The sequence below is a fragment of the Ambystoma mexicanum genome, chromosome 3q (genome assembly GCF_040938575.1).
Source record: "Ambystoma mexicanum isolate Mex_15411 chromosome 3q, UKY_AmexF1_1, whole genome shotgun sequence".
Lineage (NCBI taxonomy): Eukaryota > Metazoa > Chordata > Amphibia > Caudata > Ambystomatidae > Ambystoma > Ambystoma mexicanum.
In genome coordinates, this window is record NC_090926.1 from 1172153991 (window position 1) to 1172180396 (window position 26406).

At 45.8% G+C, this 26406-nt stretch overlaps 1 protein-coding gene across 1 annotated transcript in view; it reads right to left on the bottom strand.

Annotated features, from left to right (window-relative positions):
* The window catches only part of ATP13A1 (ATPase 13A1), a 547512-nt gene that overhangs the window by 180741 nt on the left and 340365 nt on the right, over positions 1–26406 (bottom strand). The window contains exons 18-19 of the mRNA XM_069604021.1: positions 22603–22802; positions 21415–21511 (exon numbers count right to left, since the gene is read on the bottom strand). Of these exons, the coding sequence (XP_069460122.1) occupies positions 21415–21511; positions 22603–22802 (297 nt within the window). The remainder of the gene's footprint in view (positions 1–21414; positions 21512–22602; positions 22803–26406) is intronic.

The window sequence follows — 26406 nt, forward strand, 5'->3', positions numbered from 1 at the left end:
CCAGGCAGTGCAGTCGGTGGGCTACAGGAGCAGAAAACCTTCACTGATTACAATTGTGCCAGCACAACTGTGTTATTGGCACAAGGTGACATACTGTCTTCTTCACCTCTTTCCCCTGAAACGCAAGTGCCAATTACGTATTGACCTACTGTAATTTCACATGAGAGGTGCATGTCCGAATGGGTGAAGTGTGGGTCTGGGATTGTTACAGGAGCCATGTGTTGACACAATCATTCTGCTATTTGGTAAACTGTAGGTCTGGCCATATTCATGGGGGTTTACTTGTTTCCATTTCCTAGTGACGATGAGGGTTCTGTAGATAACTGGCTACTTTGTCACCAAAAGGGCTGCACGATTTTCCGAGGGTCAACCATATCTGGCTCTCAAAGGGATGTCCTCCCAGTGCATTGGTTTGGGGTCAGGGGGAAGCGCTTTCACCAGCTCAGAAGAGCCATCATCGATGCCCAAGAAAAAGGAGAGCCCCCCCCCTGCCCGACCCTATAGTGGTGCACCTGGGAGGAAATTATTTTGCGTCTGTGGGACGGAAGGGGGTGCGGGAGCAGCTCATGGCGGACCTTGAATGGATTGCACAGAGGTTTCCAAAAACTGTGGTGGCCTCGTCCCAGATGATTCCCAGGATGAATTGGAGAACTCAAGGGAATACAAGGGCCATCAACCGCTCAGTGTGGAAACTGAATGGCGATTTCACTAGACTGACAGAGGGCAACAACAGAATACGGACCTTTCACCATGGCATTATCAAAGCGGATGTGATGTTTCACAGAGATGGGGTGCACCTTTCCAAAACAGGCATAGAGCTGTTCATTGGAGACATAATGGATTTTGCCCAGACGCTATTTTACGGGGGGTGGAGGGGAATGGGTGAATAAAAATGGTAGTAAGTATGTTGGCAGTGAGACTCCCACTTCCTAGCAATTGTTTGCGTTCATGGCATGTCAATGCATTCAGTATGTCTGTGCTGCTTATTTATTCGCTACCCATCACCACTTGCATCAGCCTAAATCAATTTGCTTGGCCTTGCATTAATTTCGTCCTCGTGATCTTTCCCCTTACAACAGACACCCCCTATGTGAATGAGCAGGTGCTTTTGTCAAAAGTGTGCCAGCAGTTGCCTGGAAGGGCCTGCCATGTACATTTGTTATCTTCCCTGTTTGCGTCTTCATTGCCTATGGCTTTTCAACTCACCCAATCACTAATACGTTGCATGGTTGCTTTTCACCTCCATTTCCCATCATCCACCAGCATCCCATGGAGGAGGGCATGGTGCAAAGCATGTTGGCCGTTTCTGAAGAGGTAGTGTGGCTCAAATCCTCGTCCCCATGCTCCTTGTATTTGTGTAAAGTTTAGCAGAATAGGACATCATCCTTAGCTTTTTTGTTGTCTTTCCTTTAGATGCAGGTGTGTTGTAGCTGTCTACCCACTTGTAGGAAAGCAGTCAGCTGGTCCTTAGCATTTCACGTGAGTGTTTGCAAAGTAGTACTCCGTTTATTGTAGCGTGCAGGGAGTATGTCATATTGTAGAGGGCTGCTACAGTTTGTGAGCAAAGTCTGGACCTTTTGGTGTACTTGTGTGGAGTAGGTTTGTGGCACTGAATACCACTTACTCTGCTACGTTCTATACTTTGAGAAGCACACATACTTATTGTTTCAGTCTTCATCTGGTCTTTGGGCAGTGAAGGGTTCCATAGCGAAGGTACTCATGGCTTCTTGGCGATCAATATCTGGTGCGGAGGCATTAGCTGCAGTGATGGAGTTTGGCTTCAGAGCAAGGCACAGAGGTGGACATGCAACCTGAAACAGATAGTGCTGAGGTCAGGAGGGAAATGATTGGGGAAGTGAGTTGTCCATTGATGAAAGTCCCTCCTCCATTCATCCTCGTCATCATCTGATGACGAAGAGGAAGGGAGAGTGCATCCACCTTTTTGCACACTTCCCACACGCAGGGGACCTGTAAGGGGGAGGTGAAGTGCAAGACGGCCACGCAATGTGGCAGTTCCTGACATGGCTGAAGAGTTGCACTGGGTGCCTCCATAAATGGCTCAGCCTGTTGTGCCCCCTTTCACTGGCATATCAGGGTGCACAGTGAATACAGATGGGTTTCAGCCTATTGATTTTTTCAACCTTTTTGTTGATGGTTCATTGCAGATGTGGTTCAGCAAAACAATTTATACGCTGCACAGTTCATGAGGTCAAGGGGTCCCACTCTGAAACCCCACTTCGGAGCACATGCATGGGGGTTCCCACAACCGATGTTGAAATGAGAAAGTTTTGGGGTCTCATTCTGCTCATGGGAATTGGACACAAGCCGTCTGTCGCGATATACTGGTCTACATTAGCACCACTTTATTGCCCGTTTTTTTCAGCTACAATGAGCAGAAATCGCTTTCAAGCACTGCGCCGTATGTTGCACTTCAATGACAACTAGGCAGCATTACCCAGAACGGACCCAAACTTTGATAGGCTCTTCAAACTCCAGCCATTTCTGGACCACTTCACTCACCGATTTGAAGAGGTGTATGTTCCTAGCCAGAACATATCCATTGATGAATCATTGGTGTTGTATAAAGGTCGGCTACTGATAAGGCAATACATTCCAAGCAAGAGATCACGATATGGGATTAAAATGTACATGTTGTGTGAAAGTGCCACTGGGTATGTCTGCAGCATGAGAGTCTACACTGGTAAAGACTCTACCCTAAACCCTCCGGGCTGCCCAGCCCATTTAGGGACAAGTGAGAAGATAGTTTGGGATCTTCTCACACCATGGCTCCACAAGGGACACCATTTGTATGTAAACAATTTCTACACAGGAATTCTACTCTTCAAGGAATTGTTCAATGTGAGCACATTGGCTTGCGGTACAATCCGCAGTAACCACAAAGGCTTCCCCAGACAACTTGTGTGTAAGAAGTTGACCAAGGGAATATGCGGCAGGATGAATTGTTGGCAGTGAAATTCTGCGACAAAAGGGACGTGTACATGCTAAGTACTATTCATGATGAAAGTACTTCAGCAGTCCCTCTGCGTGGGCAGAGTCAGCAAGTGTGGAAGCCCAACTGCATTCTGGAGTACAACAAGTACATGGGTGGAGTAGACAAAAATGACCAAGTGCTTGAGTCATAACATGCTGAACGCAAGTCGCGTTTCTGGTACAAAAAGTTAGCCACACACATTGTGCATATGGCAACGTACAATGCTTATGTGGTGTACCGTGCCGCTACTCCACAAAACAACCTCTCCTTTTTGGACTTTGAATTAGCAATTGTTCAATCTCTGGCTATGGTTCATGTACAAATTCACTCCTTTCCAGAGGTAGAAGATGTGGCCAGATTGCAAGAGCGACACTTTGGTGATTATGTTCCTTCCACTGCCACGAAGGCACAACCTTACCAAAGATGTAAGGTGTGTGCAAAACAAGGAAAGAGGAAGGATACTCAGGTGTACTGTCCCCAATGCCCTTCCAGCCTGCCCTCTGCTTTCAGCCTAGTTTCCTTTTGTATCACACAAACACAAAATATTGGGAGATCGACTGATTTCAGAAAATGACCATCATTCCTTGAAAAGGGACCCTTAGCCGCTGAATTTGTGCATGTCTTATAAAGGAAAGGCACTCTTGCACCCTGCCCTGGAGGTGTCCTTTCAATAAAAATGCAACAGGATGTCAACTCACTTCACTTGATTTAGCGTGCCTTCACAAGCATTGCTAGTCTTGCTTCCTCCACTTGAGGCCTGCCTTGGAAAGGCAATCACAGCCGTAGCTTTTCCTTGAGGCCTGCCTACGAAATATACATCAGTCTAGATCCCGCAACTCAAGGTGTGACTTGCAAAGGAACGCTAATCAGGCTCCTTCCATTGGAGGCGTGCCTGCGAAATATTAATCATTTTGGATCCCTTTACTCGAGGCGTGCCATGCACAAGAAAGGAACTCCATTGCGGGTCATTCCCCTTTGGTGCGCTTTGGCAAGCAATGCTAGTCCTGCTCCCTCCACTTGAGGCCTGCCTGGGAAAGAGACATCACCCCCGGTACCTTTCACTTCAGGTCTGCCTCATAAGGAAAAGGCAGTCTAGCTCCCTTTGCGCAAGGTGTGCCTTGCAAAGTAACGCAATTTAGGCTCCTTCCACTTCAGGCGCACCTTGGAAAGGAATGCCAATCCAGGCCCTCTAGTTGAGGTGGGCCATGGAGCAGAAGGGTAGAGCACTCTGGGTCACTCCCCTTTGGGGTGTCTTAGCAAGGCATGCTAGTGCAGCTTGCTCCTATTCGGGATTGCCGTAGAAAAAAAAACGTCTGGGAAGCCCCATCCGCTTCCGGCGTACATTGGAAAGGAACCCGAATCCGGCTCCTTCCACCTAAGGTTTGGCATACAAAGAAACACCAGTCCCGCTCCCACTACTCAAGGGGTGGACCAGAACACCATTCAGGGTCCCTCCACTCAAGGGGCGTCTTTTCAAAATACATGCCACTTTGGCTCTCTCCCTTGAGGTCTAAGTGTCATGAAAGTGGTACTTGGACACCAACTGTATGGCGGTGGTGTCTTGCGTACCTCGCAACATCCTGCCTTGTTTATTGTTTTAGTGCGAGTAATGTTATGTGTGGTGTAAGTGACACGTCTTTTGTAGTAATTAATTGGATATGATTGGTGTGTGAATGAGGTAAAGATACAAAGAACATGCAGATGTAATTTCTGTGAATGCACTTTTCCAGCACTGCAGAAATGATTGCCATGTTGCTGGGTGTGTGTTTTGTGTGGGTACGATTGAACATATGACTGTTTGCCCAGAGTTGCTATGGGCATACTCAAAGTTGGTGTGGAAGATAGCGCCTGTAGTGCAGGGTAGCCAAGTGAGCCAGTATGCACTTGCTACCAGTGTCCCCATACGATTGCAGGCGCATAAAGTTTGAATGCAGACACAGGTGCTATACAATTGCTGCCAAATGAGAGTGAAGATGCTGCTAGAGACACGGTTGCATTGTAAGCACATGTCCACATGGTATAAGTGTGTAGATATGATCATGTGCAGATACGCTTGCTCTGGTGCTAGTGATTTGGTAGAAGTGCAACTGCTGAAATGGATGCCAACTGACTGCAGACACGAAAGGGATTCGAATGGCCAGTGATCCGGTGGGTGCCTTGTCGTGGCATCACTGCTCACAAGGACGATCCTTCTTGTGGTACACAAGGAGGTTTCTCCTTGTGCTAAATCCCACCTTGCGTGTCCAACTGCATTGTGACTGGTATGCATGGGAAGTGTGAGGAAAGGTGCATGCGAAATGGATTACTACCAGTACTTTACTGTTTCCTGAGCGCACTACAGAGAAGTTACTATACAAATGATGTACCCATTGTCACTCAGGTACGACGCCTGCACACAAGAGGTCTGCCTCTCATTGGGACACGTGTGGGGACACGGGAAGGTAGGCCATGTGTTGTTGGCGGTGTGTTTTGGTGGGTGGCCAGAGCGAAATGTCTGATAATTGTCTTCTATTCCAGCCATTTTCAGAGACATTTCCCTGTGTCCACTCGGCAAAACACGTCGCCAACAGATCTCATACCTTCACGTGTTCCCACAGGTGTCCCGACGAAAACAGTACCTCACGTGTGGGTGCACCTACCGGGGGCACAAAAGGAAAAGGGTAACCGCTGGTAACCCCAAGTATTTCGGCACAGCCCATTTTGTTCATGTGGGCAACCTACAGATTTGGGTTTACGGTGTCGAAGCCAGCAAGGAAAACAGGGAACCCCATGCATTTCCCAAAATAGGACACCTGTGGGAATGCACAGAAGTCTGACTTGTGCGAAGCAGCCCAGAATTTATTACCCAGAACCCCATACAAAGTGAAAATTGTGTTTTTCCCCCCACCAAATATCACACAGGTTGGAAACGCGGGACGGTAGGCCACCTGTTGTTGGCAGCGTGTTTCGATGGGTGAGCAGAGTGAAATGTGCAGAAAATGCGTTTTTTTCCCTCACATTTCGGACTTTGTGGGGGTGTCTGGGTAATAAATTCTGGCCCGATTTGCACAAATCATACCTCTGCGGATTCCCACAGGTGTCCTCATTTTGGAAATGCATGGGGTTCCCTGTTTTCCTTGGTGGCTTGGACACCCAAGGCCCATATCTGTATGTTGTGCTTGTCTGAAGAAAGTGTCAAATTCAGGTGTCGAAACAGACTTGGGGTTACTTGTATTTTAGGCTTTCTCCTTGGCGCCTAGGTAGGTGCATGTTATGACCAGCCCTTGGTCATAGGGTTCACTCATGAAGGACACTCAAGATACACAAGGTGCTCTTAGTGGTTACTTTATTAGCTTCTTAGTTACAGGATCAGATGTCATCAAGTCATTGAGAGAGATAAAGAGGGATAAGGGACAGGAGCGCACTGGCTCCCACCACCTAGGCTCACATATTGTAACTGCCTGGGTTAGAACCAATTCAACTCCAAACATTCTAACCTCGCAGCCTACATTCTGATGATGACATCAATCCTGGCACAGCATACATGCAAGCACAGGAGCCAACCCTAACAGTGCACCCACACATGTGAGGTACCGTTTTCATCGGGACACCTGAGGGAATGCGGGACGGTAGGCCACGTGTTGTTGGCAGCGTGTTTCGATGGGTGCGCCGAGTGAAATGTGCGGAAAATGCGTTTTTTCCCCACATTTCAGACTTTGCGGGGGTGTCTGGGTAATAAATTCTGCGCCGATTTGTGCAATGATACCTCTGCAGATTCCCACGGGTGTCTTCTTTTCGGAAATGCATGGGGTTCCCTGTTTTCCTTGGTGGCTTGGACACCCAAGGCCCATATCTGTATGTTGTGCTTGTCTGAAGAAAGTGTCAAATTCAGGTGTCGAAACAGACTTGGGGTTACTTGTATTTTAGGCTTTCTCCTTGGCGCCTAGGTAGGTGCATGTTATGACCAGCCCTTGGTCATAGGGTTCACTCATGAAGGACACTCAAGATACACAAGGTGCTCTTAGTGGTTACTTTATTAGCTTCTTAGTTACAGGATCAGATGTCATCAAGTCATTGAGAGAGATAAAGAGGGATAAGGGACAGGAGCGCACTGGCTCCCACCACCTAGGCTCACATATTGTAACTGCCTGGGTTAGAACCAATTCAACTCCAAACATTCTAACCTCGCAGCCTACATTCTGATGATGACATCAATCCTGGCACAGCATACATGCAAGCACAGGAGCCAACCCTAACAGTGCACCCACACATGTGAGGTACCGTTTTCATCGGGACACCTGAGGGAATGCGGGACGGTAGGCCACGTGTTGTTGGCAGCGTGTTTCGATGGGTGCGCCGAGTGAAATGTGCGGAAAATGCGTTTTTTCCCCACATTTCAGACTTTGCGGGGGTGTCTGGGTAATAAATTCTGCGCCGATTTGTGCAATGATACCTCTGCAGATTCCCACGGGTGTCTTCTTTTCGGAAATGCATGGGGTTCCCTGTTTTCCTTGGTGGCTTACCGAGGCCCATATCTGTATGTTGTGCTTGTCTGGAGAAAGTGTCAAATTCAGGTGTCGAAACAGACTTGGGGTTACCTGTGTTTTAGGCTTTCCCCATGGCGCCCAGGTAGGTGCACCCACACATGTGAGGTACCGTTTTCATCGGGACACCTGTGGAAACGCACAAAGGTATAACATTTGTTGTGTTTGTGTGGTTTTCGTAACATTTTGACCCATTTGCAGGTGCCCTTTGTCACACAACCCTTTCATTTCCCAAATGTGACCTACATTTAGTCGCTGCTTTGGGCACCATACACTTTTGTAACCTGCACAAGTCGCCTACCCTTGAAAAGGTCTGCCTGTGTTCTTTCAGAAAATTGATGCTTGCCGTTCCTCACCACATTGGTTTTCCCGATTTACACATGCTAAGTGCGTCTGTTCAGGCCGTGAGCATAAAACTCCTGTGTACCATGGCTCAGTGTTTGGCTGGTGGTATTGCCTGTTTTTTAAAACACTACAAAAAATGTGTGCTTTCCTAACTGCAAGAGTCGGGGGAATGTAGCGGAGCATTACTTTTCTCAAAATTCATAGACGCCATTGCCGTACCAAGCCAACCATGTCCAACACATGCCTTTTTTTCGGTCATTTTGCCGCTTTTCCCCCCAATCTATGGCATTTTCCCCTACCTAGCTGTTGCCCAGACCTACGCAAATCACCCCTTCCTAAACTTGGAATTCTGTCTACTTTTCAGAAATATATGCCTTTCTGTCCTCCAATTCGGCTTTCCTACCCTTTTCTTCCATTCCGTCCATGCATGTCCAATTGGCAAAAATGGCCAAAATCTCACAAAACAGTTGATAACCACATCAAAATATTTTTTTTTCGTTTCCACTCAACCTGTTCTTGAAAGCCAGGACATTGGGGAACTCAGCCCAGCAAACCATTTGTTTCTAGCGCTTACAAGGAAAAAACCACAGGCTTCTTTGTACATCATTTTATTGGCATTTTTTTAAAAAAACCCAACATTTTCACCCTTTTTGCTTATTTTCTCTAAACCCGCCTACAGCAACCTAGGATTCCTGGCTGGCGTTACGACCGCCTACATGTGGGAAAAAAAGGAGCCAAATTTGGCTGAAATATCTCATGTAACAAAAAAGTTACAAGGCGTTGAATGGCCACATACCGAAATCAACAAAAAAGGCCCTGGCACTGGGGGGGGGGGGGGGGGAATACCCATGGCACTTAAAGGGTTAATAAAGATGTGTTCAACTTTGAATCTGTTGTCTGTGTCTACTTGCATGATGCCGATCTCACACCCCATCTAATCGAAGCCCACTCCCCTATACACATGGTTTACTACATCGTCACTGTTAACTCGAGGACTGGAATGGGTTTTTACCTCATTGACACGTTAATAAATTGTAGCACACACAAGTTGCCTCCCCGACCTCGTACTCAAAATACATTTTCATGACCTCTGCTCCTTCTATCCCAAATTATGGAACGTTCCAGACACTGCTCCCCCTTCTCCCTTCCATACCCCAGGTGCCAAGTGATCACGTGACCGAATGTTGCAGATTTATTTGCTTTTGATTTTGTGCCTACTTGTAATTCATACGGGATTGGCTGGTTCAGTTGTCCACAGGAGCTGCTGAACCCCACAGACCCACAAGGTGTTGTGCTCTCAACTACTTAATAACTAGCTGAGCCTCGGAACAGCCACAAGGGAAAGGGGAAGTGGATACAATTACGGTTCAGATTCCTGTCCTGGACTCTGAAGGATATCTGAATTCCCTCAGCCAATAAATTAGAGGGATTATGTAAGAGTTTACTTACAGAATGTAGGGAATCATCTTGATTTATTTTTTAAATTTAGGAGAAAGTCTTGTTCTTTCCTGTGCGTAAACCTTTCCCTGGAAAGTAATGTGCACTTACAAAATCCTTGTCAGAATTTTTATTATGGCAATTTAGAACTAAAGCTCATCTGCACAGAATTCTTTTACTGAAATCAAGCACTGAATCCTCTTATACTGCTGAATCACAGAATTGCCTTTTTAAATATTCTTTCATTTACAATTAGTTTTCAAGTCTTTCATTTAATTCTGTCTTAGCCGCACAACAAACAAAATGAACACTACAAATGATGTTCACTGTTTGTTGCACATGTGCAAATACCTCTGATCTCTTCTCTGGCATTACAAGGGTTCCCATTATCCCAGTCACCGCGCTTGTACTCAATCACCTGTGCTGCTGAATTTCCGGCCCTGAATTTACACACGCTGCTTTCCTGGTTTGCTGCTTTGTTCAGTCACCGTGCAAGCCACACATCAATCACTCTCTCGTTGACATCTAAGCAGCAAGAGCAACCGGTTTCGGAAAAATGCCCGCTGCAGCAACGCTATGTTGCCATGTACCCTCGTGCTCCCACACTTAGTCAGCCCGCAGAGCAGAACGTTACTGATACTTCAACTGAAATGATTGCGCCGCTTGAAACGCTTCAGTGCAGTTTCTCTTCTTTACTAAATTAAAAGTTGTCCTTCAAATATTTACAGTCTTCAAAACGAACAAGATTCTTGGACAGTGACAAAATGAAAGCCAGTTTATAATCTTGAACAACGAGCCTTTATTCTTGTTGAAGCCAATCAGTGCACTGATTCACTTCCTCAATCTTGGCTATGGAAAGTGTCCCTGCTCTGAATACAAGAGTTAAGGCCCAAACCAAAATCACACAAGAAAAAGAGTAAAAGATGTTTGAAATTTTTTTTCAAACACTTCCTCTGCCCACTGGGAAATCATATCATTTGGCCCTTGGACCTCACAAGGATGACAGCTCTTTGGAGAAGGCAGTAGCTCTCCAAATCTTCACCTTGCCATTGGTATCACAAAACCATATGCCCAGGTCCCATGAATTTGTCCTTCAAAAGGGTGCATCGCTACCAGCTATTTTCACAGCTCACATTCCATCCACAACCTATTTGTGCTCTGCAGCTGGATAAAATGTGCGTTTATCTGTGCACTGCAAGGGGCTCTTACCTCAGACTCTCTCCTGGAGAATGGAAAAGGGGATTTGTTTTTGGAGCGAAGCTACACATAGCCGCAGCTCCACATCAAGGCCTTTGTTTTATTCTATTCTGACCAGGGCCTAACTTCTAATATGGCAATACCTCTGGCATATCAACACGCTGACCGTGATCCTACAACAGTATCTTCCTGGCTCAATTTTTCACCTGCGTCGATTCTTCCCACACCTAACTGCTGTGCATAACCTCAAAATACATCAACTAAACACTTGGCCTATAATAATGCCCCATCTAGAACCTCTACAACCGCAGCAGTAATGCATGTGTTCTTTCTGTGTTGCTATATCTGAACATCAAATATGTGTTAAACCCAACTAAAAACAAAACACGTGCCTTTTGCAAACCTCGTTCTAGTCCCACAATATTTCATGCTAGTAGCCCTTTCTCAGCCTAAACTTTTTGCCTGGCTGGGACGCTGTACGTGCAGCATCCCAACATTCCCCTTTTAGTTAATACTTCATTAATTAATCCTGCTGCCTTCTTCCTCCTATACTCATCCTTGGCTACACATGCCTTACACACGAATCAACCCCGCCCTTCCTACCTCTTTAGCATACTCTTCTGGGGTATCAGTCATAAAACATCACCCTCCATCTCTTACTAAATAAACCCAGCACTCTACAATTCTCTGGGTCTGGTGGGGGTGTGGTCAAGTTTCCCAGGGGTTCCAGAACACACTCCATTTTCACCATTGTTGGTCTTGCAACCCCATCCCATCCATCATTCTGGGTGTACTTGTGTTTTGTGAGAGGAGGATCTATACCCGCCCAAATCGACATCATCATAGCACTCTTCGGCAACGTCCTTGTGCAGCACCTCAGGATCATCTGGCACAAACAGAAGAGCACAAGGAGGAAAACCAGGATGGGAGCAAGCATTTTGACAGCTACTTCTAAGATGGGGCCAATGAGAACATTGAATCGAACCATCATCAGCGTTCACACCCGTTTCTTTCTCCATGTCAATCCTCACATTATGCAAGGCCGCTACTGCATGGGACAAGGAGCCACTGTCTGCATCATTGGGGGTAGAGGAGGTGTACGTGCAGCAAGACATACCAATTTTCTTGCATACGCCCCTTCCATAGCTGTGAGCAAATCTAGAACATATCTGGAGGGTCATGAGTTAATTTCCCTTAACTTGCTTTGTATCGAGTTAAGACCCTGCTCGATCTGGTTCACCATCTGAAGCACCTCCCACCTGGTGATCTGCAGCCACTTAGCGTTTGCTGCAGTCTGGATACCTGGCACCAGAAGGGAGGTAAACATTTTTTTGTAAACAGGCGATATTGATCCAGAATCGCCTTTATTTTTTCCGAGTCATCTTTGGATACATATTTCAATCTCCGACGACAAATTCTTGGTGAGAAACAGGCACACCCATCGGAGGGGTGCTTAGTTAGTTCTGGGTCTGCACATTTATTACTGACAAATGAATGACGGTCAAGAACTACCAAAACTGCTGAGTGTAGGGTGATCAGCGAGCTTATGCCTCTCAGTGATTGTGGCAGGTGTAAACATGCATATTGTCTACACTCCCAGTACACATCCATCAATGCCGCAGTACCTTCGGCCAGATAAGGGATGAATAATGTATTATTACAATGGCTACTTGTTCCTATAGGTATAGTGCCATTTCCTCTCAAGCAAAAAGAATCCTCTGCTGGCCTCTGTACTTTGGCTGGTATTTCACTTAGCTGGATCAATGTTAGTTTCGGCACATAATTGACCCATGTTCTGCCACAGATCTAGTTCACATGTGCCACCACATCTTCCGGAAACACCAGTAAGCCCTCCACTACACAGCTCACTACTCCTGCAACCCATCTGTTGTTGGAAAACAATGCTCCCTTCATCTTCAGCAATTGTCTTACTTTGCATCAGGTTTCTTGGCACATGCGTCATTATCTCGGTCTATTACTGCTTGGACAGGGTGCCCTTAGAAAATACTTTGCACTTTGCACAGGGCCAAGTGTACCAGACACTGGGCTATAAGAGGTGGCATTTCTTAAGGTATGAACAACTTGGGTGCGCCCGTCGAATGAGGTTTCAAAGAGCATACATAGCAGCTCTCGTTCGATCTCCTCTCCACTTTGCGCAGGTGATTAACCCACATATTCCAATTCAGGTGGTGCACATCAGCCACAGAGTCAAACACTACCCCTCCTAGTTCATGTTATCCCCAAAGATACATCTGTGTCATTCCCATATTCTCCCTCTTTATATACCCCCACCAGATAAATTAACTACAGAAGTTATTCCACAAATAAAACACACAACATAATATATATTACATGTAGTGTTGAACCCGCAGAGGCAGAGAAATAAAACACATTTATGCAAACAAACGCAAATCCTTCAACATGGTGTTAGGATTAATCAGCTGCAATATATAAAAAAAAAACAGGGACTGGAGACAATGATCGCCATCAAATTTCACCTGCATTAGTTTTGCAAGCGTTAGTGAGCATAGCAATACCTTCAATAGAATCTCCTAGTCCTTTTTGACACTGGACTACGAGATTCTGATGACATTGTCTCCAGTCCTTGCTACAATCTGTGCCATAGTTCTTTCCATCAGAAAACCATATTGGTAATGTGCAGCTGATTTTTAGTGCACAGAATCGGCAGACCGAGATCGATTTGTCCGGACTTTATTTTTTGCCATTTTGCTAGTCGATCAGATTCTGATGACTAGGCTCAAGCAAGTGTGCAGATCAGGAACCAATTTTGACTGGTTTCGCTCTTTCCTGGCGTTCTCCAACAGTCTATTTTCAGTTCTGCCATTTCTCGCGGGTGGAGCTACTCTGGAGTGCCTCAGGGGTTGGCTCCCTCTCTGCTTCTTTTCAATTTATATGTACGGCTTTTGGCCGATTTTATCACTGCATGTGGAGTTCTTGTTCACTCCTATGCAGATGATTCCCAGTTTATCTTTCGGTTAGACTCTCCTCAGACTAACCCCCAACTCCGCCCCCCAGCACCTCGATAGGCTACGAGATTGTCTCGAGAAAGTGGGAATTTGGATGGCAGCTAATCGGTCGCAATTGAACAGAGGTAAAACAGTTGCTGGTGGTTGGTTCCGGGGAAAGAGATCATCTCTGGAATTTACAAAACTGGCCAGATTTTCTTGGCCCCTGTGCATCTCCCTGTGCCTCTGTAACAAACCCTGGAGTTAAGCTCCTGCCGAATGGTTCTTGTGAAGCCCAGATTTCTGCCATTTACAGTGCTCGGTTTGGTAGATTAATGCCCTAAGGAAAATTCTCCCTTTGTTTCCTGCTAAAAACCGGTCCACTTTGGTGGCATCCACTGTGATTAGCTCACTGGATTATTTTAATGGCATTTACTTGGGGCAGCCCAAGTATCAGATCCAGCGGATGCAAGCATTGCAGAACGTGGCAGCTCATCTGCATTGGCTTCCCGTGGCGGCTTGCATTGAATTTAAGATTGTGTGCGTCGTTCAGAGAGCTATCCACAATGTGGGCCCACATTTCCTGAAAAACAAATTGCAAAAATACTGTTCAACGCAACACCTACGTTCAGATTCTCATCAGCTTCTTAGTGTCCCTAAATTCTGTCATTAGCGTCTGGGTGGCCGCTCTTTCTGTGCTGGCGCCCAGTTTATGGAATGCTCTTCTACTGGGTTTAAGAACCTTGGTTGATTGCTCTCCCTTTAGGAAAGCTCTGAAGACACATTTGTTTCATCTTTTTCGCACTTTGCCAAGATACTGGTTTGAGTACTTGAGCCTGCCTCCTTGTTCGCTTTTAGCACCTAGATGCCCTGTTTGGGCCTTAGTAGCGCTTTATAAATGTTCAATATAAATATATACTTTTGAGCCAGGACCCTCTTTGGGTGGCCTTCCAAATACAAACTATGAAGAGGAGGGAGAGTCCTTGGGCGCCTTATGCTCAGTGGCGCATATAGACTCAGAGGATCTATTGACATGCCAGAATACTGCCTTAATTTCTAAGGTTTCAACACTTGCTCCTGTTGTGTCGCAAGAATTGGCCAACCGTGTTCACCTGTCCATGGGGCCTCGTGTATCCTGTAGCCCCATTTGGGACCGGAGGAAGGAATTCCACCTATTTAGAAAACCACCCAAAACATCGGCTCTGTCATCCCCCCCATTTTATTAAAAAAATTACTGCTAACCACTAAACCATTATATATGGATGAGTTTCTACCGGCGGAGCAGCAATTGCGGGGTTTGAGGGGGGGGGTGGGCAGAGTATGATGCAGTTTGTAAAGAGAATCTTGAACATATCCAGCCAGACATGACACAAGGGGAACACATCATTGATGCGTTTTCATGTCTGGTGCCATCAAGGATCCTCAATACAATGGAGAAAGGCCACAAACTAGTCCAGTATGAACTAAGAAATATATGCTGCACTTTGTGACTCACAGGAAAAAAAAACTTTGAAATATGCCAAAAGCATTCAACAAGGAAGAAAGGGCTCATGAAAATTCCTACGCTCATTAAAATTTGTAGTATGGGCCTTGACAGAGGAAAATTAAGATGTTTGCCTCAGGAATGGAAACCATAAAATTAAAGGAAACAAAAGAAACATCTTTAAATAGTAATGAGAAGTCTTCATCTCCAGTGCTACACCATTCAAGTAAAAATAAAATAAAAGCTACTAATGGCCCAATTACTAGCTTTTTAAAACCTCTCAGAGAGCCAGGTCTTCACAGTTCGGTAAACTTTAAATTGATATCGACCCATTTGAATGCGGAAGAGGAAAGTTGGACTCCTTGCTGAAGCATATAGAAGATCACCATAAAGCAACTGAGGCCATAAAAGCGCTTGAAGAAGAAAGGGCAAGAGGTTTGACTACGTCCCTACCATCTCCGTCATCAAGTACAATAACCTTTCGTACCAGTTAGTCAACAAACATGCACCCTAGTCAATGCTGTTCCTCTCTTCCTTTCATTGGAGGAAAAGGTAAAGAAATTAGTCCGCTAAATAAACCACTCATAGTTTTACCGGAGGCGCCCGTGTTACAAGAGATCAAGAGTACGAATCAACTCAGACTGCCACAAATTGGTGATTTACCTTCAGGGGCAAAGAGTCATAGTTCCAAATGTGTGGAGGGGCAGAGGGTGATGCACTGTCCTATATTAATTTGGAACATATGTTTGCAGTAAGAGGTGCCTTTCCACTGAACAGGCAATATCTGTTGATCCTGTCTGATGAACAGCCAAGCTTAAATTCTCTAAAATACAAGGACTAAGTGCAAATAGAATCAATCAACACCAGATTAGATCTGGTGAGGTTGGGTTTCCATTCTGAGCTGGTCATTTGAAACAGCTTGGTTATTCAATCTCATGGTTCTCCTGCCTCAGGCCTCCACATCTCTTGAATTTGTAATATATATTGTGCTGGTTCTTCATCCGCCCTCATGGTCTGCACCCTTATTGAATATATGTCTGGTGTATTTGGATACGCTGCCCTTAAGGCAGCCTAGACTTTACCCTGAAAATGGTTAAAATGCACCCCATCATGGTAGTCATCACCCATTCGTAACCCTGGATACTCTGCTCTTTTCTCAAATATCGTCTGCTTGGTCTCCCAATAAGGGGTGGAATTTCATTTTTGTGCAACATTCACCCCACATACCCCCCCCAGCACTTTTTGATGCGACTCCGATTTGAGATCAGTTATCATGAGCGAGTGGGAACCTTTTTCCCCACTCAGTCTTTTACTCTACCTCTGCAAACCTTTTGGTGACATCTTTTTGGAGTAATGCTTTCCTCAACCTTTTAAGGCATCTGGAATGTACTATTGCAGCACAAAGCACGCTGAGCTGCCATTTTTATTTCTCTTGTGATAACTGCTTCCAGAGATAGGGGGATGCGTATTTTCCTGCCTAACTTATTTTGTAGAATCAGCACACCCCACGTTATGTGGAGTGCTGAGGGGACACAAGGTATCCCTTTTTCCATTTCTCCTCTAACTTTCTAGTTACAGTGACAGGTTCATCTGAGGGGCTGTGAAATGTATTTACATTTTTTACACCAACTCTTGAGGAATTGTCCTTTGTTGAGCCTTCTTCTACCTAGCTAGGTGGGTAGATTTGACGTTTCTTTATTCTTTGGCAAGCTTCTGTGCGAAAGACTGCAAGGCTCTCAGAGTGCCTGAAATGACAGGAAGTGGGGGTAGTGACCGAACTCCCCTGGTCTTTTGTCCTGCAATGTGGCTGCCTGGATCCAGTTTGATCTGGGAGGTCGGCTATCCTTTTGGACAAGCCATTCCCCAGATTTGCATGTATGGCTTGAATGGCGATTGGATGTTCCAGCTGTTTTTCCTGCATGAATGACGAGGGTCCTGGAGCAGCATAGGAGAGTCGACCAATGGAATGAAGAATCAGAGGAAGGAGGACGTTTGCAGGGACCACCAAGGACTGTTGAGTGACCGCAATAGCTCCAGCCTCCTCTTCTGATCGAAAGGGTAGATCCGACTACTTCCTACCCTGGACTGGGGGACGACCCAGTCTCCAGACCATCTGCATTTTGAGCTTCCCTTGAACAACTGCAATTCGCCAATACCCTGGCACCTGGACCAATTTGCTGTGCATTGTCGCGTGAAGCGCGGTTCGGCTAGAACTTCGTGGGCATTCTGCTGTACCGCCAGTGACTCTTTCCCACTATGAGCCTTCTCCCCTTCAGAGTTGGAGACTGAGAAACAGAAGTATGGAATGGGACAACCGTTGCTGGACTCATTGATGGCCCCTAACCACTCTCACATCTCCTGAGACGTAGGGCCTCATTACGAGTTGGGCGCAAAGGGATACCCGGCACCGTTATGGACATCGGTGCCAGTAATCCCTCTGCACCCTACTACGAGTTCCCTTAGCGGGTCCCTTTAATGCCTGGTTTTACCAGGCGTTAAGGACGGGACCCGTTAGGGACTTTAGAGCTAATAACGGTACCGCAATTAGCGCCTCCCCCTTTCCATTGAGCCCTATGGGGGCTCAAATGTGAATTGGGAATGGGATTTTCAATGGGGATTTACTGGTCCCGCAAAGGTCGGAATAGACCGGTAAGTCCCCATTGAACCAGGGCAGACTTGGTACTGGTATTGGAGGTAGTCATGGCGCAAATAGCACCATGATTACCTCCATACTCGGAATGAGGCCCTTAGTCTTGTCCACTCTTCATGGTACGTTGAATGGTTTGGCTAAACTCCCAGATGCTTTCAGTGTTCACTACAACAAGGGTGGCTCCTAAACACCTGTCCACCAGGCCATAATTTAGAAATCCATTCCAACACAAAACCCAGTCTTTCTTTGGCACTATAAAATAGGTGGAGTCTCAACCCTTCCCTTGTTCCGAGCGCGGAAACAGTTCTATTGCGCTCCGAGAGAAGCAGACGGTTCTCTTTCAAGAAGATGGGGTTCTAAGGTAAGGTGTTGAAGGGTTGTGGTCTGGAGGATGCTACACAAAAGACTGTACCTTTGTTGAATGACCTGTAAAGCCCAAGCATCTGATGTTGTCTTGAAGCATTCCTTGCTTAACAGTCTTCCCTGACCCCTCCCCACGCAGGGGAAACGTGGCAGAAAACCTCAGAGGCTATGCTCCTTGCAGAGGTGAGGAGACAGCAGTGGCTGTAGCTGCTCTCCCCTCGGGGGGGAAACTATACCCCTCAGGAAGTATCTGTCCTGTAGTCTTCTCGGGCGGCCTGGCCGAGACACCTCGAGACAGAAGCCAGAGTGCTTCTTTGTCTCCAGGTGCTTCAGTCCTTGGACTAATGGTAACAACTAGTCTCAACTAGCGGGCACTGTCTAGTTCCGGTCCACATCCATGGTGCCAGAAAGTCTGGATGTGGGACAAATGTGAAACCAGTTGTCCCAGGATGGACAACTACTGGCTGTTTGAATGGTGCATATCATTACCATTGGTGGGCTTGGACTTGCTTCCAGCTTGCATTTTGGATAATAAAATGACCTTTTGTAGCCATTTCTTCAGATCACCCGTTTGGAGCAAAGAATCCCTCGAAAAAGAACAGCCTGCTGATGATCCGAAGACTACTCCTGAAGTAGTCTTGTTTCGCTTCCAGTAGCCAGCCTGGTGAAGCCCTGCTACTCTGATCTTCGAAGACCCAGGTTGGTACTTTAGCCCTTGGACTAGTGTGACCAGCTAGTATTGACGCCTTCTTGAGGATTCGAGTCTTCGGAAGCATCCCTGGACTGCACAGTGGACTAACCAACTCTCATGGGCAACCTCACCAGAAGCATTACTGTTTCGAATTAGAGGTTGAAACTACGGTAGTCGCCAGCTTGTGTCACCTGTAGCCTTTGCCTCAAATGTCAACTTTCCACCTTCACAGGAACCTGTCATGGAGCAGCTGCTGTGTGTGCGACTGTAAGGACACCCGTCTCCTATGTGAGGAGAACGTTGCTGGAATTCTCCTTTCTCCAATCTGTCCTGAAGGGTCTGTCCCAGAGGATGCTGCATTTCTTCTCCAAAAAGGTTTGCATGTTGCCATTCCATTCAACTGAAAGAAACCTCGAACCTGCAACTCCTGGCCACCTTTTACATGGAACAAGCGGCGGAAGATAGAGCCCCAAATGACACACAAAGTCATCTAGGAAATCACAGGGGTACGTAAAACCAGTATGCCTGTCCCCCATGTCTCCCAAAGGACAACATTGGGAGTAAGTCCCTTTGCCGCCCAATTTCATTCACCTTTTGGTCATCTAACCTGGATAGAGTATCCTGCCCATAGATTAGCATTGGGTCTGGAAGCAAGAAAAACACGTGTCTCTGGTAAAATTGTTGCAGAACTTTGACACTATCGCCAACACAAGCCTATTGAATCCTAACTAGAGAGACATCATTCTGGTGAGACACATTGTGGCTCCCGTCACTTGTGGACTTAAGCCGCATTCATTTTAGCGTTTGGACTTCCAAAGTTGAGACAGCGTGTTGTGATGTGGTTCCATCATTTACTGCATCTGAAATACTTTCCCGATTTGCTGATTAAGTCATTTGATGTATATTTGAGCCTATTGTGACTGTATATATTTTTTATCATAGAGTTCAGTGCGTTAATACTACCCATTAGATTAATTTTCCAGTGTGTTCAGAAGACCTATAAGAAAGAATATTTTCATACTAGACTGAATTGTGTACCATACTGTGTGGACTCACCGAGGGGCCCTGGCCCCACGCACACTCTCCTGACACTAAGACTGGACTGCTTATCCACATAACTTTATTTGGTTTTGGCTAACCTCTCAGAGTTCCGTGTTCATGATAGCTAGGGTGGCCTCCTAATATCAGTCCACCAGGCCAGATTCTAGAAATCCATCTTATCAACATGGAACTGTGGTTCAAGAGTCAAGATGTTGGTTAGAACCTGAAGAGGGTGGGGACAGGAAGTCTCAAAGTTACCCTCCATACGTTTCGGCAAAAGCCAACAGGTAAATAAATGCAGTTTAAAAGCCCATGTTTTGGGTAAAAGTTTCTAGAGCAAAGTTAGGGGTACATTACCAATTCCACCACATTATTTAGCAGGGCCGAGGTGGGTATTCTAGGCTACAGCACTGCAAAATCGCAACCAGGCAAGTTGATTTTACACCCAAGCAATCCTTACAGGACAAATGGGGGACAGGGGGTGCACACCAGTAGCACTAGTTCTCCAAATACCATTTTTCTAATTAACAACCCATAGAGTTCTTAGAAATTGGCAATAGAGTACAGCATTTTTTGTTGATTTGAAACTATGAAAACTACATTTTTTAGAAAAACCATTGGAACCTTGTGAAGTCCTTTTATTCAGGTCATAGGAAATTGAGAACAACTAACAAAATAACTCAGGCCTTAAAATTCAGGAAGTCTTCTACCTCTTAGCCGAGTTTGGATCGAGGTCTTACTAGGGCTAGTGATGGGTCCCTTCATTTCCTGGGACGTCTGTCTCCTGCAAAGACCAGAGACGAAAAAAGACAGTTTTTTTTACTTTATCTTGCCGACAGTTTTGATCTTCAGTGAGGGATGTTGGATACCGAGATACCGAGGCTGCGCCTCATTACTCCAATTTCTCTGGTTCAGAGTGTAGTAGCGGTTTGAAATGCTTCTTGATCTGTGCTCTTGTCACAGTAGAGATGGTTTCACAGGGTCGGCGCTGTTTGTCAGGTCTTTATACTGCAGACTCATGAATCCGGCCTATCAGGGTAGCTGTTACTGCATTTGTATCCATCTAGCTTATTCCGCACCCCCCCTCCATTGCCGGATGTCAGACTCCCAGGGCCGCCAAAGCATGTCACTGCGATGGCTCCCAACGACAGTCTTCCATATCCCATCAGAGACAATGATCCATCTTGGTTGGTAACATGACAGTTGCTGCCCGGCTCTGGGCAAGTGCACAGAGTGACCCGCCGCAATATCTGGTAAGCTCGGGGTTCCGTGGAAACGGGATCGGAAATAAACCCTTCCAGGATCAGAGCCGGTCTCTGTCCGACACGGACGCCAGCAGTCCGCTCTTCCATTGTCCGCTGGCCTTCGTTGTCCCCAGTCTACCTCCGGTGCGTCCCTCCTCTCCTTCACCTGATATGGCCATCGTCCACTCCATCCTCTGACCGAGGGGCAACAGGTTACAAACTTAAAATGATATTGAGGCTTTCCGTTTCACTGCAAAATCAATTTCAATATTTCATATTTCGGCTTTTAGAGTGGCTATACAATAATAAACAAATGTCACCTTTTAAGCGTTTTGAATCGTCTATCATATGGTTATAAAAATGCAATTTTATGCTAATGTTCTGTTTTTTGGGGTATTTTCACCAATTGTGTGCTAGACATAACTACATGGAATGGCAAGGCTATATTTATGACTTCACTTTGCAATATACGTCGTACTCACCTACATCAGCATGCTTCAAAGCGCCAACATCATTTGTTCCATCACCACACATCAACGTAATATAGCCAAGTCCCTTTAAAGTAGTGATCACAAATTCCTGAAATGGGAACATAAAACTAAGAATATTTTTTGGTGACAGTTATTAGTACACACAGACTTTCAGGCCTGCAAATGATTTATGGGTGCAGTTAGGAAGGCATTAGGAGGTATGTTCAGAACTAGTCCTGTGGGAGTTAGTCAGTTAGGCAATGAGCAAGAGCTTTTCACACTTGGTCTTTATCAAACTCAAGGTAGCATAAATCTCCACAGCAAACTTAGGAGATAGGGAGATGGTGTACAAGTATGGTTAACACTTGGGAGACAGGCAAACAAGGGTTCCACACAGAAGTAGTTACATATACAATGTAAAAGGCCTTAATACACATGCAGTTAAAACCCAATACTATACAGTAAAAAACACACTACTACAAACACAAAGCAATTCAAAAATGTATCAAATAAAGTGGGAGCGAAAGGGGTGCAGATCATATCATATATCCTGCCTTAGAATTATAAGGGAGGCACCAAACTTGACAAGTCTTCCCGATCAGAATTCTAGAGTCTCGGAGTTCAAGTACAGGAAAGTAACTGGAATGGGGTAGGGGTGTGAAGACTCAAAGTTACTCTGCACAATTATTGGCTTACGCCAACAGGTGAAAAGCAGTTTAAAAGCAAAGTTTTAGTTTAAAGGTTGTAGTGCACTAAGTTTACCCAGGTGTGTCATTAGTTGCATGTATTTTCTAGTTTAATTTAAGCATCCTATATTTATAGAACTTTGGGTGGAAAGTCTTCTATTGATCACACACCATCTCCTCTTCTCCCTTCCCCGTAAGACCCACACCCTTCTCTTCTCCCTTCCCTCAAACTCCCCACCTTTCTCTTCTCCACCCTACTCCCCCAGACACGCACAAGCCACTATCCTCTTCCCATTCCCATCATGCACAAACCTCTTCTACTCCCTTTCCCCTCGTGCACACGCCACCTCTTCTCCCTTTCCCCTAGTGCACAAATCTCCTTCCTTCCATCACATGCAATCTCCTCTCCCTCTTCTACCCAGTCACACGCATGGCAGAGAACAAGAGATCAATACATCTGAAATGCACAGGTTATATAAAGTCATAAGAATACATGAAGTAAAAAGAAAATTACCTTTTGTTTTGGAGCAACTCTGGCAAACACTTTTATGTGCGGAATAAGTTGCTGAAGAAATTTCCTGTCAAATGCTTGCAAGTGAGTTAAACCTTCACCAGTAATGCACAAATGATGACCGTCTGTGAACTCTTTAACAGACTCGGGGCAAAGAGGTAGGATAACATGGTCATCGATTGAGTGCCACTTCCATTCCGAATCTTGAACGAAAGAAGAAATTATGGATGAAAACACTGACTGGAAACTACAGACAAAACGCCAAATGACCATATTTGCCCTTTAAGGAACACAAAACAAGCAGCACTGTCAAAGCCAATAGTTTTAACTGTTTTATGGTGAAATGAGTTCATACACGGACACATTTGGGCAGATGCAGGATAAATTTAGGGGAAAGGAGACAGAGCGCAGAGTGTGCAGAAGGGATAAATGTGAGGACTAATGAAGGAATCGGAGCAAGGAAGAATGTGTGAATGAATAGGACAGATTCATGAATATAGTATTGTAGGGATGAATACAACATTTTAAAGATGAACGTTTAAGGGCACAGCAGAGTATGAGGATATACTGACAGATACATTCATAAGTGTGATATGGAATAATACATTACTGAATATGAATGTCAGGATGGATAAATGAGAACGTAAGGTGTGTGAAGACTGCAGTGTAAAACCCACAGCAAAGCCTCCTCACACAACCCAGTTGCTTATGATACAGCAGCCAACCTGTTACAGCGTGCCCAACAGCATGCAAGTGTAAAAGAGTGAAGTTACATGAACCAACTTAACCAAAGCCAGAACGCAATAACTTGTGAGAAGGTCTTCTATTACTAGCAAATTACCAACTGCTCACATAATACAATTGGGATTGCATGTCAGTCATTTCCTTCTAATGGTACTTTATTGTCTTTTTGCGGCTTTCCCAATACAGACATCTATGAAACCCACCCAACGGTTTGCTGATGTAAACCAGTCCTACCTTTTTAAGACAATTAAAGCCTTTTTGCTTCACTCACCTTGCTTAACGCATTTGTTTAGGAGGCGCTGATCTGTCAAAATGGCTATCAGTGAAGGGGGACTTTGCCCTCCCCATACAAATGTTCTAGTTTGTTATAGACTGCATACATTACCGTACAATTAGGTGCAGTAGGGATTTGTTTGAATCTTTTTCTCTTTTGTTTTAAGTAACTTTATGGCTACTTGCATCGTGTATTCAGAACGAGCAGGTGGCCGCAGATATTTTTATAACTTATTTTACTTTTTTCTCGCAATAACTTTTGCATTTTACTACATGCTGTCTTTTAGAGAACCATGTACTCTAAAATGGCTGTGCCACAAGATTTCATCTTGACCTTTGGCCTTCTTCCTCCCCTGGCAGAAGAGGATATTCCATAAAAGCCAATCCCTTTCCTGGGAAAATCAGCAGCATGTGTTGTTGGCTGGATGTGGGGGCTGAGGCTGCCTGGTCAAAGCCCACATCGTGGCTAAAGTGTGTCTGTTGCTGGGGCGATGTGGTGGCCGGAGGTTGTCTATGATTGGACAGTAGCTGCCAGTTTCAAAGGTGCAGATCAATGCTATTGGTGGGCTTGAGGGCAACACAAGCTCGGCCTTTGAACAAGGGGATGACTCTGGCAGCAATTCTTTCGATCATCACTGGAACCAAGACCCCTTCTAGGAGGAGCATCCGGCTCAAGACCCATGGATCGTCATCGTAGCCAGCCAGCATTGCCTTCAGCAAACATTCCGGCAAACCCCTGCTCCTTTGTCTGATCACCAGAAAGCCTTCATCAGCACTTCAACCCATGGACCGGTGGGAACAACCAATCTTGACTTCTGCGCAAGGTTCCTGCCATTGAGATCCCTCAGAAGTGTCCCTAAACCACTGTGTGGACTGTACACTATGGGCTACCTTGCAGAACCAGCCTCTTAGTCTCCAGCACAAGGGGCATATTTTGCTATCCGATAGTGGTGTTCATGTTAGGCAGAAACCTGTGCAGTTCCCTTAGGGACCACTGCAAAAAGTTTAGGACTACAGGAGTTAGCAGTAAACTCAATTGGTAGCAGTCTGCACCACCCAGATTTACCTGGTAGCTGTGGCTGAGCAGTCAGACTTCTCTCAAGAAGAGTTAGGCAGTATACAGAGCATACACAATAGGGCGGGTAAACACAGTAGAACAAGCAAACACTGACCAGAGCTTTGGTGCAAAAGATATATAATTATATATTTAAAAACACATCTAAGAAAACACACTAATCTCAAGCAAGTTCAAAAACACAGTTACTAAAGTATATACACTCCCTTAAAAGAATATTAGACAAGTCTCAAGTAAAGCCCCAATTATTTTCAGACAGCGGTGAGCGCTTAACGCAGATGGCACTCTAATAATTCGGTTTAAAAGGGAGAGAAAGGCAGAGCATGAATTGAAACAGATCCCAACACTTTCAAAAGAACACAGCAAGAGAGGAAGGCAGAGTCAGACCGTGAAGTTAGAGTTCAGAAAGCCAGATCCACTTTAAAAGGATCAGAACGAAATGTGTCCAAGGTCACAGGTTGAAAAGTGTACAAAAGTCTCGAAAAGGTTCAGAAAGAAGTTGGAACAAAAGAAAGGGACCAGTTAGATGGTCAAGAGGCCAGTCCAGTCTAGAAGGTTAAGGATTTACTGTCACCTTGTAGCAATCTATAGAAAGGGAGGGCAGGCGGACACAGTACCTTGAAATGGTGAGAACACTCCAGCGGGGGCAGTTGTTCCTGGCAGCGGTTGCGAGTCGGTGCTTCGTCCGGCCGAAGAGAAGATCTCGTCGGGGAGGAAAGCAGGAGGTCGTTGTACTGCCAGGGAAGAAACCAGCCGCAGAGTTTCTCGGTTCAAAGGAGTGGTCCTTTTATTCGCGGTTCAGTAGTAAGTGGCTATCCGGTTGCCGGGGTGCTTGGCACGGGCAATTCGACCACTAGACGTCCTGGTAGGCGAAAAGTAAAGCAAACTGGTTGTCCCCACCAGCTCAAGGGGAAGAGACTCTCCGGCAAGAAGATCTCTTCTGTCGTCGGGAAGTGGTGAGACGGTTCAGCAGGGCTCCACCGGTGGTGTCGTCGTTGCGGGTCGGCTCAGCTTCTCCCTCTTCGGATTCTCAGGTCCTGTGGCGACTTCTGAAGTTCCAGTCCCAAAAGCCCTGCTTTTATGCAAGAAACCCCTATTCATTCAGCCTATCTGTCAATCAAACATGCTAAGTGGTGAGCCGGCCGGCTCACCACTTGGGCCAATCACACAAGAGTGCGACTTGAGTTGCTAAGGCAACTCAGTCCAGGGTACAGGGTACCTAAATCCCCTCCCACACCTCCTGTGGTACCCAGACAGAGTGGCACCACTTTTGGAGGCTTCTGTGGGGAAGCACGCCAAAAAGTGGAACACAGGGCTCGACTCGGGTTGGAGTCACAGATGAGAACAAACGCCATTTTAGAATCGAGTTCTGGCGAGGCTATAGGAATTAAATAATTAAAGTTAGCCTCGAACAGTGGAAAAATCCCATAGAGATATATTCGCGGTCGAATATAAAAAGTAGTATCCACTGCCACCAGCCAAAACTCGATCAGGGGGGACGGAGACGTGCCCCCTCGAATAACAGACCCCGGGGCAATCGAATTGCCCCGACCAGTACGTCCACAATATGATGGTTTGTACTGGTTTCTGTTAATAATTTGGGACTAGTAAAGCCAATGGTGACTTTACATGCCCTGGGAGACAGTAGTCAGTCCCAGGGTATGGAGTCTATGGTGGGGTGTCACTATGACACCCCTGTGTCACTGCTGTAAGGG